The sequence below is a fragment of the Notolepis coatsorum genome (assembly GCF_963971535.1).
Source record: "Notolepis coatsorum genome assembly, chromosome: 10".
NCBI lineage: Eukaryota > Metazoa > Chordata > Actinopteri > Aulopiformes > Paralepididae > Notolepis > Notolepis coatsorum.
Window position 1 is genome coordinate 29,074,018 of NC_140174.1, and position 16,953 is coordinate 29,090,970.

Genomic DNA, 16,953 nt, shown 5'->3' on the forward strand with positions numbered 1-16,953 from the left:
TTTGATTTCTGTCTGAATATTGACCTCAGTATAACCTGTGTGTAACAATACAGTAATACATTTTTTGGCTCTATATGACACAGTGGGACTTGAGGTGACACAGACTTAAAAGCGGCGTCGGAGAGAGACAGGTTACTCCCACTTTGGCTACTCTCTCTGCCCGCAGTGAAAACCACCATGCAGTCAGGCCGCACAAAGCCACTTTTAAAGGAGCACTTCACCAAAAAACTATGCAGTTTTTTGCACATAATACATTTGTTTGAATATTGCCACCAGTGATGTCATCAGCGACGAGCGACATTGAATCCTTTATGTTGAAATGATAAGGTCGGAGTCCCTATAAGACAAGGTATTGCTATTTGTTCATATTCTACATTATTTCATAGGAGCTTGGATGCTTTGACTTAACTTCTGTGCTACTAGATTGTGTCATTGGGGACGATGTGCTGATACAGTCACCTTATTTTAGCCTTGTATCGATCCAATATTTCCAACTTATTGGTGTTATTGACTGTTCAGTAGTAGAAGATAAAATAAGGAATGCTACAGTCCCTGCATATCTGGTCAGTTATAATAATAGCCAGACATAATTCCACACAGGTTCAGGAGTTCTATGGGGCAACATTTATTTTTGTATATGGCAGGAGTTCTAGGGAACCAATTACCTACCTCTTGCAAAGCACTCGCTACCGAAAGAAGCTTTAAGACGGCTTTGAAAAAGTGGTTAGTATCTGCCTCTATTTGATTCTCATAGAAGCTAGGAAGGATAGGATGAGTTGTTGTGTGTATGTGTGTTTACAAATGGATCTTTGATTTTATTATTAATTAGACGGATTGAAGGGGAATGCTGTAGATTAATTTAATTTGATTGTGTATTTGGCTTTGACTGTTAATGTAGTGAAATTGTGTGGTTTGTTTTGTATTTTTGTATTTGGGCTCCAGAGTAGCTATACTGGTTCCAGAGGTCCACAAGTGAAATGAACCTTTGGGCTTTATTGTGTTTTTAATAGGGCTGTCAGTTTATCGCGTTAATTAGATAAATTAATTACACAGTAATTAATGTATTCATTTTCTTTTCTTTTTTCTTTTCTTTTTATATATTTTTTAATCTCATTCATTCCATAAGAACGTAGAATACACATGTACAGACTTTTTTTTAATATGGTCCATTTGCATGTTCTTGGTATCTGATTCTAGGCCATCTATGGATCTCAGGGAATGTATTCCCAGTGTCAGAAATACTGTGTCTGTTACTAGGCTTGAGTAAATTGTAATGAACCAAATGAGAATATCAATACAATTTCTTTTAATCTTTGACTGTGAATAACACCATGCTAAAATTTACCAGACCTGAAAAATCTAAGCAAATGAATAAATGGAAGATGATTAAACAGAAGGTTTTGTAGATACAGTACTGAATTCTGCCATCCGGACACATGCCATTTGAAATATTCTATGATTATAGAATATAGAATATCAGGCCTAAAATGGTTATGCGATTAAAATGCGATTAATTTGATTAATTAATTACAAATCATGTAATTATTTTTTTAATCGCCTGACAGCACTAGTTTTTAACCTTGATGATTTTTCAAATGTATGTATTCCTACTGGCCAGTTTTATATGTATCTTTTATGAATGATGAAATTAAATAAATTAATTAATTAATTAATCAGTTGGATGCTACTTGGTGTTATTGACTGATACTGTTATTGAATGCTATACTTGGTGTTATTGACTGATACTGTTGAGTAAAAGTAATTAGTCGAATGCTACTTACACACACACACATACACATACATATACACACCCTCCTTCACCTCTTTTCACCTCATCTCCCTCTTTTCACCTCTCCTTTTTCCCTTGCTACTCTTTTCTCTCCCATTCTCTTCCTCTCCTCTCCTCTCCTCTCCTCTCCTCTCCTCTCCTCTCCTCTCCTCTCCTCTCCTCTCCTCTCCTCTCCTCTCCTCTCCTCTCCTCTCTCTTCCTACTGTGTCCGACTCCTTCCATTAGCAGCTGAACCATCAAGAGTTCCTGGTGTCCTGTTTCATCCCGGAGTTCTTCTTACACACTCTGTCTCCATTCTGCCAGTCTGTGTGTGTGTGCGTGCATGTGTGTGTGTGTGTGTGTGTGTGTGTGTGTGTGTGTGTGTGTGTGTGTGTGTGTGTGTGTGTGTGTGTGTGTGTGTGTGTGTGTGTGTGTGTGTGTGTATGCGTGTATGCGTATCAATTGCATTGACTAAAGCTGCTTAGCATCCACCAAGTAGCCACTAGGTGATGCAACTCCCTGAAACAATTACCTGTGTGTGTGTGTGTGTGTGTGTGTGTGTGCGGGTGCAGGCACGTGCACACATAGAGCCCAAGGGGTGCTTGAGCACCTGCCTTTTTGAGCCTCATCAAAAAAGTGCCCTTTTTGAAAAAAAATAAAATAAAAAAACGTTTTTTTTTATTTTTTTCCGTTACGCATATAGACTGCCCTTCCAACTGAAAATGTCAGGATAGAATAAAAATATTAGGTAAAGAGAGAGAGATGCCCCATATTCCATTGCAGTTTGCACGGCCTCCTCAGCGTGCCTCTCCGCGGACCTATATATTTTATGCATAGCATGGGTGGTGATGATGATGATGATAGAAACCGCTGTGGCGCATACAGTTGAATGCTGGTATTACACTCACTGAGGGACACGAAGAAGTCAAGTCCGATGGGATTTGGGAATCTCAAATACAAATCGGGATTGGAATAAAAAATGCATTTATTTAAACAATACAGAATATACAGCACTTCTTGGGGTCTGTAGGGCAAGCACTTATTCCCTCCCGCCTGAACATTTATGGAGATGTATGGGCCTTTTAAGTCAGTGATAAAAGTGTCTTTCAAGGATAAGTGAGCTCCTGCACTGATTATTATAGTTCAATATTCAATATTTGGTCACCAAAACCCCCCAAAAAGCATAAAAAGGGGGCCCCCCGCCCGAAAAGGGCCCTTAAAAATCAGGCTTGTGCGCTACGCGCGCTCGGTTAAAACACACACTGGTATAGTGCCCTTTTCAGCCTTTGAGCACCTGCCCCTCTAAAGTCCTGTGCACGTCCCTGTATGTGTGTGTGTGTGTGTGTGTGTGTGTGTGTGTGTGTGTGTGTGTGTGTGTGTGTGTGTGTGTGTGTGTGTGTGTGTGTGTGTGTGTGTGTGTGTGTGTGTGTGTGTGTGTGTGTGTGTGTGTGTGTGTGTGTGTGTGCGTGTGCATTTGTGTGTGTGTGTGTGTGTGTGTACAGTGTGTGTGTACAGTGTGTGTGTGTGTGGGGGGGGGCGGGGGCCTGGGGCCCACAACATAACGGTAATGAGAGAATGAAAGAAAGCCTGGCGGTAGAGAAACACTTCCTCCCTGATGGAAAGCCTTGTTAGTCTACCAACTGTAGTCACGGAAAGAATACCATAATATTTCACAGTGTGAAGCGGGACAGATTGCTTAATTCACGTAAGCTAAATAAACCACAAAATACACAGTCAGAATGAACAGAGTATCTGCGGGGTATTAAAAAGTATTAAATTCATAATTCTCAATTTAAGGCCTTAACAGTCCTGCAAATTTAGCATAAATTGCATAAGTTATTTGAAAGCTATTATTGAACCATTTTATGCATGCATCTGGCCACTTTTTAAAGGAAACATTCTGAATAGATACTGTAATAGAGTTACAGAGGTTTGAACACACTGAAATAAAAGTTTTTATTACTTACGTCTGAATTATTTTGCAAACAGATGCCTCTTACAGGTTCCAGCTGAGAGGTATTAGCTGGAAAGGTAATTCATTTTGTACAGGTATTAAATTTTTTTTAATAATATTAAATACATTAAATATATCAAATGTAGCCAAGAGTAAAGCTTTATAAAACCTTATCAAAACAGCAGTCAAAGTGTTTATTTTCAGCACTACATTTGTTTACCAATGATTTGAAGTGTTATTAGCGAAATACAAGTTCATAAATATCTTGGCGGAAACTGGATGAATTAGACGTGAGGAAATAGCGTGTCATGAAAGTATTGTAGTCCTAAGACAGGAGGCCCAGGGCTTTCAATGATATTTAATAAATTAAATAGAAATTTTATAAAACTACAATACTCATACCAGCCTCAGTGAAAGCTGCTGAAAATATTTTTTGCGAAAGATTCTCACGTTATTTTTGTGATTATATCTCACAGGTCGAACAAACCTGAACGTTATTGCCATGAAATAGAACATAGTTTGTTTCTTTACCTTTCTGTGAACGTCTAGAAAATGTGTCAATCTGGTGAAAAATGGCGGAGCTATTTACATTATAAAAAAGTAACTGTACTTACGGTAGATTTCATTCATGGTCTTTGCTGCCCTGTTATGGGCGCCTGGTGGTACTAAATCCAGATTGGACTCTGCCATTGGAAAGAGGAGATTTGGCCCAATCCATAGATGTATGACTTGGCCATAATAAGGTCATTTATAGGCTGTAAACCATCTGCCCTTTATTCATTTGCTTAGATTTTTTTTACACTTAATCTCAAGAAGGTGCTGAATTTGGTCAATGTTAGCATAAATAATAATTTATATTCTCCTTTGGTTCATTACAATTTACTCAAGCATAGTAACAGACACACTATTTATGAGAACTGGGAATACATTCCCAGAGGTCCATAGATGTCCCTAGACTGGGCCCTCATGCATCAACGTGGACTTTGAACTTGACCTACTTCCACACCAGGGGCGGATTTAGGATTGTAGGAGATCCGGGGCTTAGCCCAGATGGGCCCCCCCCCCTTTAATTTTTTTTTTTTTTTTTTTTTTTTTTTTATTTAATTTCTTTTTTTTTTTTTTGCAGGCAAGGGGTGGGTAGGAGGGGGTCAGACACGACCCCCTCCACGACAGATTTTTTTTGAATTTAATGAACCTGTACGTGCAATTTCCTGCAATATAGAGCCTTCAATCTTGACCAATAAAGCTGCTCTTTTCACTATAAAACTCAGTTAACCATAACGTAGTTATGGTTAGATTTATATATTGGGGGGGGATATATCATATTTTTCATATAATCAAAAAGTGGTGGAGCAAGATCATACCTTTGCTCCCCCAAGTTCAATAGTGGGAGAGCAGAGATGCTCCGAATGCTCTTATGGCCAGGCGTCTATGATTCACTGATACAAAGTAAAATAGTGCAGTGCAATAAAATAGTTAGTAAAATAGAATAAAATAATGCAATAGTGCATTGCAATAAAATAGTTATCATTGTATTTTTTCGGGAGGCCGGTAAGGAGTGCATTACAGTAGTCGAGTTGGCTTGAGATAAAGGCATGGATCTGGTTTTCAGCGTCCTTTTGATTTATAAATGGCCGTACTTTAGCTATGTTTCTAAGGTGGAAGAATTAAGTTTTTGTCAACTTGTTGATTGTGATTTAAAGCTTAGGTCTGAGTCTACCATAACACCAAGACTTAACTCACTCAAATACAGTTAGCAGCTGGATAGACCACAGATGGAAATTAGCTTCTGCTAAATCTGGTGCAAACATATTTTCATGTAACAATGATGAATTGTAAAAAAAAAAAAAAAAAAAAAAAAAAAAAACATTTTTTTTTATTTTTTTTTATTTTTTTTTATTTTTTTTAAAATAGATTCGGGGCTTTTCAGAATACATCCGGGGCTTGAGCCCAGGTAGCCACCCCCTAGCTCCGCCCCTGTCCACACGTAAGCACGGAATGTAGAACTAGCGTACGCACAGGGAAGTCGGCATTCATCACACGTGCGTACGCAGGCTCTATGGTCCTCCGTGTTGATGAATACCACTTTGTTCTACCGTCAATGCTCGTGCATGATTATCCATATATGGTCATGAAAATGAGGAAACACCCCCCATGGGATGTGAAATAATGGACCGACCCGAGCGGGACTCCGAGAAACCCGAGCGGGACTCCGAGAAACTCCACGGAGAATTCACTGCTGTCGAACCAAGAAGACACTATCGCGTATTATGATTTATGGGATAAATAAAAGGCGGACTTGTAAACGGTGATGTCAGATATCAACGGCTCCCTAAAACCATTGCTGCAATTCTGCCTGGACAGCTCAAAATACTAATAAAGACCGTTCGTTGACCACTGTTTGGCGCTGGTTGTGTGTCATTATAACCGTGCTGTATGAATGCCTTTATTAGTTGTGTTCGATTGGCTATATGATTTTTAGAGGCATCTATTTTGTTGTCGGCTAATAAAGACCGCGCTGGAATATGACTGCCTTTTCCCGTGTTGTTTGATTAATACCCACGGATTAAAGTTCTCCTCAATTCTATTCCAAATCGCGATGGATCTCCCGTCAATTTTCTACCTGCTGCATATGATTTCTAGAGGCATACTACAATCTATTTTGATGTCAGTATTGGGTAGCCTATATAAACAATATAATACGAGAGCATAGAACAATGAATCTCACTGCATGTATGATGTATCCTGCCTTTCAATACATGAACTTGAATCCCATCATATAGTCTGTCCACTATCTGCATGGTGTCATTGCAATGCGTTTTCTATTCTTTCTTGTACAGTAAAAAGGGGGAAGAACACTATATTCATATGACTTATTCTGCTTACAGCTTCGAAATTCCACTTGTTTCGTTTAACGTAAAGCCTTTTAAATATAATCAAAACGTTCCCGTGTTTCGGCGGTCTGTGCGCAAAATAATAACGAGTTGAGCTTTATGATTTATGATGAATTGAAAATGGGGGACCCTGATGTAAACAAGACAAAAGTTGGTCTGCATCCCCAATTAACAATTGTATGTACTGAGCTGTACTGTACTGTACCCATTCTGCAATCTGTTAATAAACTTTTCAATCAATCAATCAATCAAGCTACGCGGAGCGCAGTCAGTCAGTAGCCTACACCCCGTATATTCCGATAACGCTATATAAACCATGAATGAATGAATGAATGAAAACTTTATTAACAGATTGCAGAATGGGTACAGTACAGTACAGCTCAATACATACAATTGTTAAGGGGATGCAGACCAGAGAAAGACTTTCGTCTTGTTTACATCAGGGTCCCCCATTTTCAATTCATCGTAACATATATGACATGCTGCATTCATTCTGAGAGAAAGATCTATTATTCCAAATGCTATTTATAGGGTTTTGACCATAATTACACTACTGTTGCTATCTTACAATGAACTATAATGAACTACGGTTCATACAGAACATCCAGTGTTATTATGCACAGAAGCTCATTTCCTTGTTGTAATAATATATTCTACCACTGGGAGCTAGGTACGCCAGGTCTGAAATGTGCGTAGATGTACGCACGAAGTCAAGTTCAAATCGAAATTGATGAATCCCACTCTTTGCTTAGAAATGATCGTACGCACGGGTTACGCACAGATCTGTGCGTAGAACACGTTGATGCATGAGGGCCCAACATGCAAATAGACCTTGTAGAAGTGGAGCAATCTTTCATTTACTTGGGTATGTACTTTTAGGCAAATTTTCTGAAATATGGCTAGGGCTTAAAGGAACACGCCAGCTTATCGTCTTCTCCAGAGAGAGACAAGAAGATAGATACCAGTTTTCTCTCTGTGCGTTCAGTAGAAAGCTATCTGGCTGCACGTTAGCCTAGCTTAGCACAATGAATGGAAGCGGACATGGCCGGTTAGCCTAGGCGGACATGGCCGGTAACACCTCTCCCGAAGGCTAACCGGCCATGTCCGCTGTGTTTGCGTGTCATTCTTTGACTTCAAAATCTCCATATTTCCGAAAAAGAGACGTCTCCATTTCCATGAGTTTCTGACTGGCCATGGATTATATCATATTTCACACACGTCTTTGAGACTAACATTTGTCTTTTGTTTTTCAGAATAAAGTTTTGAGCGTTGATGCACTGAAGGTCAAGCTGCAGGTATGAATACACATTCTCTCATCTCTTCTTCTCTCTCTCTCTCCCTCTCTCTCCCTCTCTCTCCCTCTCTCTCTCTCTCTCTCTCTCTCTCTCTCTCTCTCTCTCTCTCTCTCTCTCTCTCTCTCTCTCTCTCTCTCTCTCTCTCTCTCTCTCTCTCTCTCTCTCTCTCTCTCTCTCTCTCTCTCTCTCTCTCTCTCTCTCTCTCTCTCTCTCTCTCTCTCTCTCTCTCTCTCTCTCTCTCTCTCTCTCTCTCTCTCTCTCTCTCTCTCTCTCTCTCTCTCTCTCTCTCTCTCTCTCTCTCTCTCTCTCTCGTCTGCCCTCTCGCTCTCTCATGATTGCTGTCGGTGCACCCCGTGCCTCCAAATGCCTCAGCTTCTCAGGAAGTAAGCAAAGCCACGTAATTTGACTGAAATTGGGTTCTGTGGGCCTCTGAGTCAAGATGTATAGGACCGTTTACACTGTAAATTTCACCTGACGGCAGGGATGTTTTCTCCTACTTACAGTATCTTGCATACTCGTATATATCTGTATCTTTCCATTTGAGTTTAAGTTTATTTGGATCCCCATTAGCCCCATATATTCTTCCTTGGGTCCATAACACGTAAAATACAGTTACAGACTTACTGTACATTATACACTCACAAACATTCACATGGCATACAGACAAATTAAAACAACAATACATACTCTTAATCAATTCATAATACAACAATACATACTCCTAATCAATTCATAATACAATACAGCATACAGTAATATACAATTTAGCTTTTTCATGCATTATCTATGTTTATATATAGTTAGCACATGTGTGTGTGTTTATGACTAAATAAAATACCATTACCCACGGCATAAATATCCCACCATATATCTTCATCCCATGGCTTCCGAGAGGAACACAACCCGAATCAGGATTTAACGAGGCCTTCGTTAATCTCTATCAGTCAATTAGCCTGCATAATCGCCAGCCTGAACACACCAGGGGATTATTACTCTTTCTTCTATGTTATCATACCAAGAGATAGACGGGAGGGGAAGGGGGTAGCGATGATGGAGAGAGGGAAGAGAGAGATAGGAGGTAGAGAAAGACGAAGAGTTATCGGAAGCAGAGGTAATAGCAGGGGCGTATCTAGACCCAGCACTTCAGTAGGGCACAGAAGGGCACCAACAACTACGAAGCGGGAGCGCGCAGCGCGACCGCGAAAAAAATTTGGCCGGTTTGTGGGCGAAAATGGGTGGATTTTGTAACTATTTTTTTTTAACTTTATTTCGGTTTTAGGGTTAGGTTAGGGTTATGTTATTTAATTATTTTGGGGAGCCAGCCCCCCAAACTCCTGAAATGCATAGAAATCTATGAAATAAATAAAACAATCTGACATTTATATTAAAAAGAGCTAGCCACACAAACCCCTAAAATACATAGAAATCTATGCATTTTGGAACAGTTACTATATATATAGTCAAGAAAGCATTTAGTCATACTTAAAGTTTAAAGTGCTTTACTTGCATTGAACATTGCATTGAACATTGAACATTGAGGAGACATCATTTGAAAGCACAATGTATGTTTCCATAGTTACGCAGATTACACACAATTGTACATCTCCGCTGAACCAAATGATCACACAGCTATAAACTCCATTTCCGCCTGTCTCTTAGCAATAAACAAATGGATGACGAACAACTTCCTAAAATTAAATGAGGGCAAAACTGAAATCCTACTAGTCGGTCCTATAACAAAAAGAGAAATGTTACAGAGCAATATGGGGCAACTTACTCCTTGGATCAAACCCGAAGTTACAAGTAAGTAACCTACACTGGCTTCTGGTAACATTTAGAATTGATTTCAAGGTCCTCCTCCTTATATACAAAGTATAAACATTGTGATCATCTACTACTGGTCTATTGAAGGTTCCAAGCCACAGTCTAAAGAAAATCAGGGATGCAGCCTTTGCTAACTATGCACCAAAGTTATGGAACACACTACCTATGGACATTAGGGAAGCTAGATCTCTTAATATTTTCAGAAATAAGCTAAAAACGTACCTCTTCACCATAGCCTTCTAATACACCCCGCTGTTGATTGTACTGTAGCACTATTTTACTCTGGCCATTCTATTGCATAATTTTACTATCTATTCTACTATTCTATTATTGCACTGTATTATTGGTGTGCAAACCAGTCAACTTACAAAAAAGAGCCTGTTGGAGGATTTCAACAAGATAAATGCAGTGCAAAATATTTCACTATAATATTTCAAAGCGAAGTAAAAAATATTATAATAATTATTTGATCATGTTAAATGATCATTTGATCATGTTAAAAAAGGGAAAATAAAAAACATTTGTAAAAAAAAAAAAAAAAAAAAAAAAAAAATGTTTTTTTTATTTTTTTTTTATCACTGGGGCACAGATGATCATCACTAGGGCACGTGCCCTAGTGATAGTGGTCTAAATACGCCGATGGGTAATAGTAATGGTGATATAGACCTGGGGTTCCACCTGAGATTTTCACAGATCAAAACAAAGTATTAAAGTATTACAGCCAAACCGTATTGAGTAGGTTCATAATCGCTGACGGAGGTATGGATTATTTAGCCCTCTAAAGCCTACATGTGAGGGCTGTGTGTGTGTGTGTGGGTCATGAGCAGATAACAGGGACTCTTAAAGTTATCCATGAAATGGACAACCACTAGACTGCTTACGCAGATATTTTAGGAGAGGGGAAAAATTAAACAACTGAAAACAACCTTTACAGGTGGAAATCTCAAAGTGAGTAATTAAGAAAATAAATCAAGTCCCAAAAAACAGGACTACTCTCAATAAAGAGGTATAGTATAAAAGTAAATAAGCCACAAGGACACCTCCTAATAAAGGAGTTTATATTGGAAAAAGTAAAACAATAAACCTCCACTAAGGGAGTTTATGTGTAGAATCACGTGAGTAGCCTAAAATAAGAATGACTACCATAAGGCTCAATTCTGAATCAGAGATCAGACTACACTTCAATATAATGAGCGTGACCAAAAGGACAGCCAACACTAGGAAAATGAAAAAGCAGTTGACACTGCGATCTCCAAACTTAAATAGACTCCACATGGCCATAGGCACAGCTGCACTGCATCAGGTGCAATCAAGCCCACACACCTGCCGACCCATGAGGCAATTAACCACAGGGAACAGGGATTGACAGCTATTCCTCACAGAGAGGTGAAATAAAGCTAAAATAGACAGCTGTCCCTCACAGAAAGGTGAAATAAGGCAAAAACCATGACACTACATAGATAGGCTTTAGAGTTCGCCTGGACATACTGTAACATTTTTGCCAATTCTGAGCTTATTCTCAGTCAGTATCACATGTTATACCTTTTATGATTCAGGGGAACCTAGTCTTTATTTCTGGGGCAGTGTAAAGTCACAGTCATACATTACCTTTGTGTGAGCATACAATATTTGAAATAAAAAGTCAGTGATTTTTTTTGTTTTAATGTTGAATAAATAAGAACTAGTTTAGCAGGGAATTATTGTTTTCTAAACATGTAAAGTTATAAGTAAAAAATATAGAATGTGTCCGGAACTGAGGCAGGTCTTAAAATGATCATGTGAATCCCCCCAGGTCTAAAGTACACAACATTATAGACTGTAAGGGCACGTTCACACCTACCCTGTTTGGTCCACCTTTTTTTTTTAGTAATGCGTTACTGTAATTGACATTATGTTTTTTTTTTTTTTTTATCTTTTTCCCTCCTCCTTTTTCCGATTTTTCACCCATCCCACTGTTAGTCGTTATGCCAATTCCCAACCCCCTTCCTGGTTGTTGCGCACTCCCCCCTACTGTTGGTCCGGGAGGCCGGAGACTGTCACATGCTTTCCTCCGACACATGTGCAGCCAGCCGGCAGCCAGCCTGGCAGCGCAGATTCTCACCGGGAGAGTGTGGAAGGTCACACTACCTCCCTCCAGATCCTACCCTCACTGTGCAGGTGCCCCGACCGAACTGTAGGGGTCGCTGTCCACAACGCCCAGGACCCACCCATCAGCTTTCCCACCCCTAACACTGCCAATTGTGTTAGTATGAACGACCAGCCAAGCTAATAGCAACGCCGAGAGCTGGATTCGAACCCAGCGTCTCCAGCGTTGATGGCGATTGACATTATGGTTAAATACATTTTGTAATACTAGTTTGAGGGCACATTGTGCTGCCTCCATTAGTAGAATAATCATACAGTACATGACTGGTGATGATGGTGATGATGATGATGATGGTGATGGTGATGATGGTGTTCTTCCTCCTCAGATTTGGGACACAGCGGGGCAGGAGCGTTTCCGCAGCGTCACACATGCCTATTACCGAGACGCACATGGTGAGATCCGTGTGTGTGTGCGTGCGTGTGCGTTTGCACGTGTGTTTGTGTGTGTGGAATTAAACTTCTCCCAGTTCAATCCTAGTTCATTGTCACATAGCAAAGAGGGAAAAAATCATCGGCACTGATTGCAGAGCTGACAGATGTGTATGCGTGCGTGTGCGGGTGCATGTGCGTGTGCGTGTGTGTGTGTGTGTGTGTGCGCGTGTGTGCGCGTGCGTGCGCGTGCGTGCGTGTATGTGTCAATCTGAAGGCTCTGAGGCGCTAGTTGCCTCTCAAGTGATGGACTATCCACTGGGTGGGCAAATGAGCCTGCCTCTCTCACAGTTGGTGGGAGACAGCATGGAGGTGTGTGTGTGTGTGTGTGTGTGTGTGTGTGTGTGTGTGTGTGTGTGTGTGTGTGTGTGTGTGTGTGTGTGTGTGTGTGTGTGTGTGTGTGTGTCTGTGTGTGTGTGTGTGTGTGTGCGTGTGTGCGTGTGTGCGTGTGTGCGTGTGTGTGTGTGCGTGTGTGTGTGTGTGCGTGTGTGCGTGTGTCCGTGTGTCCGTGTGTGCGTGTGTGCGTTTGTGTGGGAGACAGCTTGAAGTTATTCTTGTGTGTGTGTGTATGGGTCTGTGTGTGTGTGTGTGGGTCTGTGTGTGTGTGTGCTTGTCAGTTATATCTCAAGCTTCCCCACTGAGAGCAGACAGCAGTGAGCCTCAGGCCAACCTACACACACACACACACACACACACACACACACACACACACACACACACACACACACACACACACACACACACCCCCCCCACACACACACACACACACACCTATACGGGTTTATGCTACATCGTGAGGACCAATGACTGTATACAGCCTGATGGGATCCAGCCTTTCTAAAGGGTCTAGAGACATGATTTTAACTGCTAAAATCATTATATTTTTTTGTTAACACAAAAACCACTTGACATTTTCAAAACTCTCCAAAAAAAAAAAAAATCTGATATCTACTGGTTTATACTACCTCATGGGGACCACATGACTGTATACAGCCTGATGGGATCCAGCCTTTCTAAAGGGTCTAGAGACATGATTTTAACTGCTAAAATCATTTGAATTTTTTGTTAACACAAAAACCACTTGACATTTTCCCAACTCTTAAAAAAAAAAGAAACCTGAAATCCCTCCCCCCATGGGGACCGGTCCCCATGGGGGGGAGGGATTTCATGTTTCTTTTTTGTGTGTGTTAACAAACAAATATAATGATTTTAGCAGTTAAAATCATGTCTCTAGACCCTTTAGAAAGGCTGGATCCCATCAGGCTGTATACAGGTTATAGTCAAGTCAAGTAATTTATTTATAGAGCACATTTAAAAGCTCGAGAGCCAACCAAAGTGCTGTACAGTACAGTCAAAGCATAAAATCAATGTCCTATAAAATACACAAATATAAAAAGGCACAACAGGACAGGACAGTACAAAAGGACAAGCGGATAGGGGAGCACAAAGTACAGTATAGCACACCGGGGACAGAGGAGCACAAGAAGAGATACAAGAGGGAGGGGCCAGGATAAAATTGCATGGGAGTGTGTGGGTTAGGGTATCCGAGAATCAGGATTAATCGAAGGCTAGGGAATAAAAGTGGGTTTTTAAACGGGCCTTAAATGTCTCCAGCGTAGGGGCAGATCGAATCTCCAGGGGAAGCTGGTTCCATAGTTTGAGGGCTACGGCCTTGAAGGAGCGATCACCTCTCTTTTCTAGTCTGGTGCGGGGGGGGGGGCAGCCGAGCCTGGTTGGAGGATCTTAGTGACCTGGGTGCTACGTAGGGGGTGATGAGCTCGGTGATGTATAGGGGTACTGCACCCGATAGTGCCTTGAAGATCAAAGATTACACCCAGGCTCTTGACGTGGGGTTTGAGGTGGGTGGAGAGTTGTCCTAGGCTGTTGGAGAGTGTTTGGGTGGAAGAGGGGGGGCCAAACAAAATGATCTCTGTTATGTTCATTGGCATACTATCAACACCACTGTTAGGCACTGCACATAACATACAATCAATTCAAAACAATACACTACCTTCCATTGTTTGGGGCTCTTGTTACAGTTTTTTACGACTGCTTTGACGCATTTTGCACATCAGAGTTTCAATGTGCAAAACTCAAAATGCTAATTGCTAAACTGACTTTAAAAATGCATACTCTAAGATACTAAATGCTATGCTTACATATCAAGTGCAAAACTGTTAATACAAAGTGCAACACTCTAAATCATATGCTCCAGTCTCAGAATACAGCCACCTAATACTACATCAATGTTCAATTGCTTATTGCTACACAGGCAGATCACTAAATCAATTCCAACAGGTGTTTGTACTAATGTCTCATTACCTTCAACAGCCTTGCCCAGGTGAGTAGCATTGCAATACAATTGATAATATCTTCACCACTACATAAAAAGCTGCTTATAAACCTGAAGAAAGGAGCAACATGGAGCAAGTTGGTGCAGCTGAGGTTGCACAACGAAGGACAGGGTCATGGACGGGGTCGTGGCCAAGGAGGCAGAAGAACATCTGTCTCAAATGAAATTATAACCACAATTGTTGACCATGTAATACAGTAAACCGAGGTCTTACTAGTGTCTCATAAAGACAAACAAGTGGTTGAGCAGATATTGAGTGCAGAACTAGAGATGGTTAGTGACTGGCTAGGCTACAACAAGCTGTCCCTCCATGTGGGGAAGACTGAGTCCATCCTATTTGGGTCAAAGGTCAGGCTCAGAAAATCACCAGGTTTTAACATTAGAATAGGAGATACTGTTCTCACCGACAAAACATCTGTGAAATATCTTGGTTGTGCCAGTCAGATACAGGAGTTGTATGGGGAAGGAGTAATTTTTGTATTCTGCAGCTGTCTGCCCAGTGACCTGAAAATCGTAAGTCAATGCTGTTAGATTCAAGTCCAGCCTGAAGACATGGCTCAAAAGGGACTATATGGTAAATGGTAAATGTGATGTGCAGTGGCGGCTGCTGACCAAATTTTTTGGTGAAGCAAACATTTTATTTTTAAAACATCCCACAATGTGTGTGTCATTGGTGGCTGGTGCGTTAAAAAATTGGGGAGGACGGGAGAGATTAAAAGTAATAAAGAAGTCCGAAATTCAAGCTTTCTTTAACTATAAGGCATTTATTCATCATATATATTTTTTTTATAATATCAAACAGAAGACTGACTACACCGAATACAGAAGCCATGTTCACTGGATTTTGGGGAAAAACAATATCTTTGACCTGTATTGGTCCCCTTGATACCACATTGTTGGGTATGGCCTACTTGGCCATAGTGCAGGGTCTTGTGAGGTCAAACCTTTAGTGGTGGTGGTGGAGGTGATACTGCTGCTTGTAGAGGTGGGCGACACGTCATCTTCATGATGGGCAGGTGTTATGGTCTCACTGAAGGTGGATGTTGACGGACAGGGTTCCTGCAAGTTTCAACAGGTTACATTTAAGACCTTTTAAGACCACTTTCAATATAATCTAATATGTTGCCATACCAGCAAAGAACTATTAAGGACAATTACTAAGAAGTAATTCCATGTATTCGCTATTACCATACTGCTTACTTTGCAGCCTGTACATTTCCCCCCCAAACACATTTAAACATGATCCAGAGAAGTACAGTACGGCTAAATACACACAATTGTTAAGGGGATGCAGACCAGAGAAAGACTTTCGTCTTGTTTACATCAGGGTCCCCCATTTTCAATTCATGATGAATTGTAAGTAATGGTGCAATTAGCACCATGCAATCCATTCTTTGTGGATCTAGCCCACAGTGTTTGTACACGTATAATATTGGGAGTTGTGCCTATAATTGACTCTTTGATACCGGCTCTGACCTGGTGAACGATCATGATTGCTCTGGCCTCCAGTGGCCTCTGCTATTGGGCTCTCAGACGTGGACCGGCTGTGGCTGTCTGAGGTCTCTGGGTCAATAAATGCTGCCTTTGTGGGCTCACGTGCTGCAGACTGTGCTGTCGTCCATCTGTAGATTGTGTAGGTACACTTGAGACACCTTCTTGATGAGTTCTCACCTGCAGGCACAGTCAAACATGCATGGATACAGTTAGACAGTAGACAATTATTTTTTTAAAACATCCCCCACTGTGTGTCAGTGGTGGCTGGTTAGTTAAAAAATTGGGGAGGACGGGAGAGATAAAAAAAAGAAATGTAATAAAGAAGTCAGAAATTCAAGCTTTTTTTTAACTACAAGGCATTTATTCATAATTTTTTTTTTTATAATATCAAACAGAAGACTGAGTCTGTGCTAACCGAATACAGAAGCCATGTTCGCTGTATTTTGGGGAGGAAACTATCTTTGACCTGTATAGGGAGGTGTAGTGGTTACGTCATTTTCGTTTTTTTCCTGTTCCACCCTCTGTGGAATGCAATGTATTTCCCCATTTACCATTTCTAAATAGTCTCGTTTTAGATAAATAAAGCATTAACGTTGGCATGGTGTACCTTTCTGTGCGTATTTATCCACAATCTATAGCTCAAGATGAAAATATTCGCAATTAATCGTAAAGGTAGCAAAATAACAACGTTTATTACAACATTGTTGGGTATGGCCTATGACACTTGGCCATAGTGCAGGGTCTTGTGAGGTCAAACCTTTAGAGGTGATGGTGATACTGCTGCTTGTAGAGGTGGG

The 16,953-nt window shown here is 40.7% G+C and overlaps 1 protein-coding gene across 2 annotated transcripts in view; it reads left to right on the forward strand.

Annotated features, from left to right (window-relative positions):
- Positions 1-16,953, forward strand: part of rab26 (RAB26, member RAS oncogene family) — a 471,946-nt gene that overhangs the window by 248,809 nt on the left and 206,184 nt on the right. For both annotated transcript variants that reach the window (XM_084323367.1, XM_084323368.1), the window contains 2 exons: positions 7,870-7,911; positions 12,207-12,273. In XM_084323367.1, coding sequence (XP_084179493.1) covers positions 7,870-7,911; positions 12,207-12,273 — 109 coding nt within the window. The remainder of the gene's footprint in view (positions 1-7,869; positions 7,912-12,206; positions 12,274-16,953) is intronic.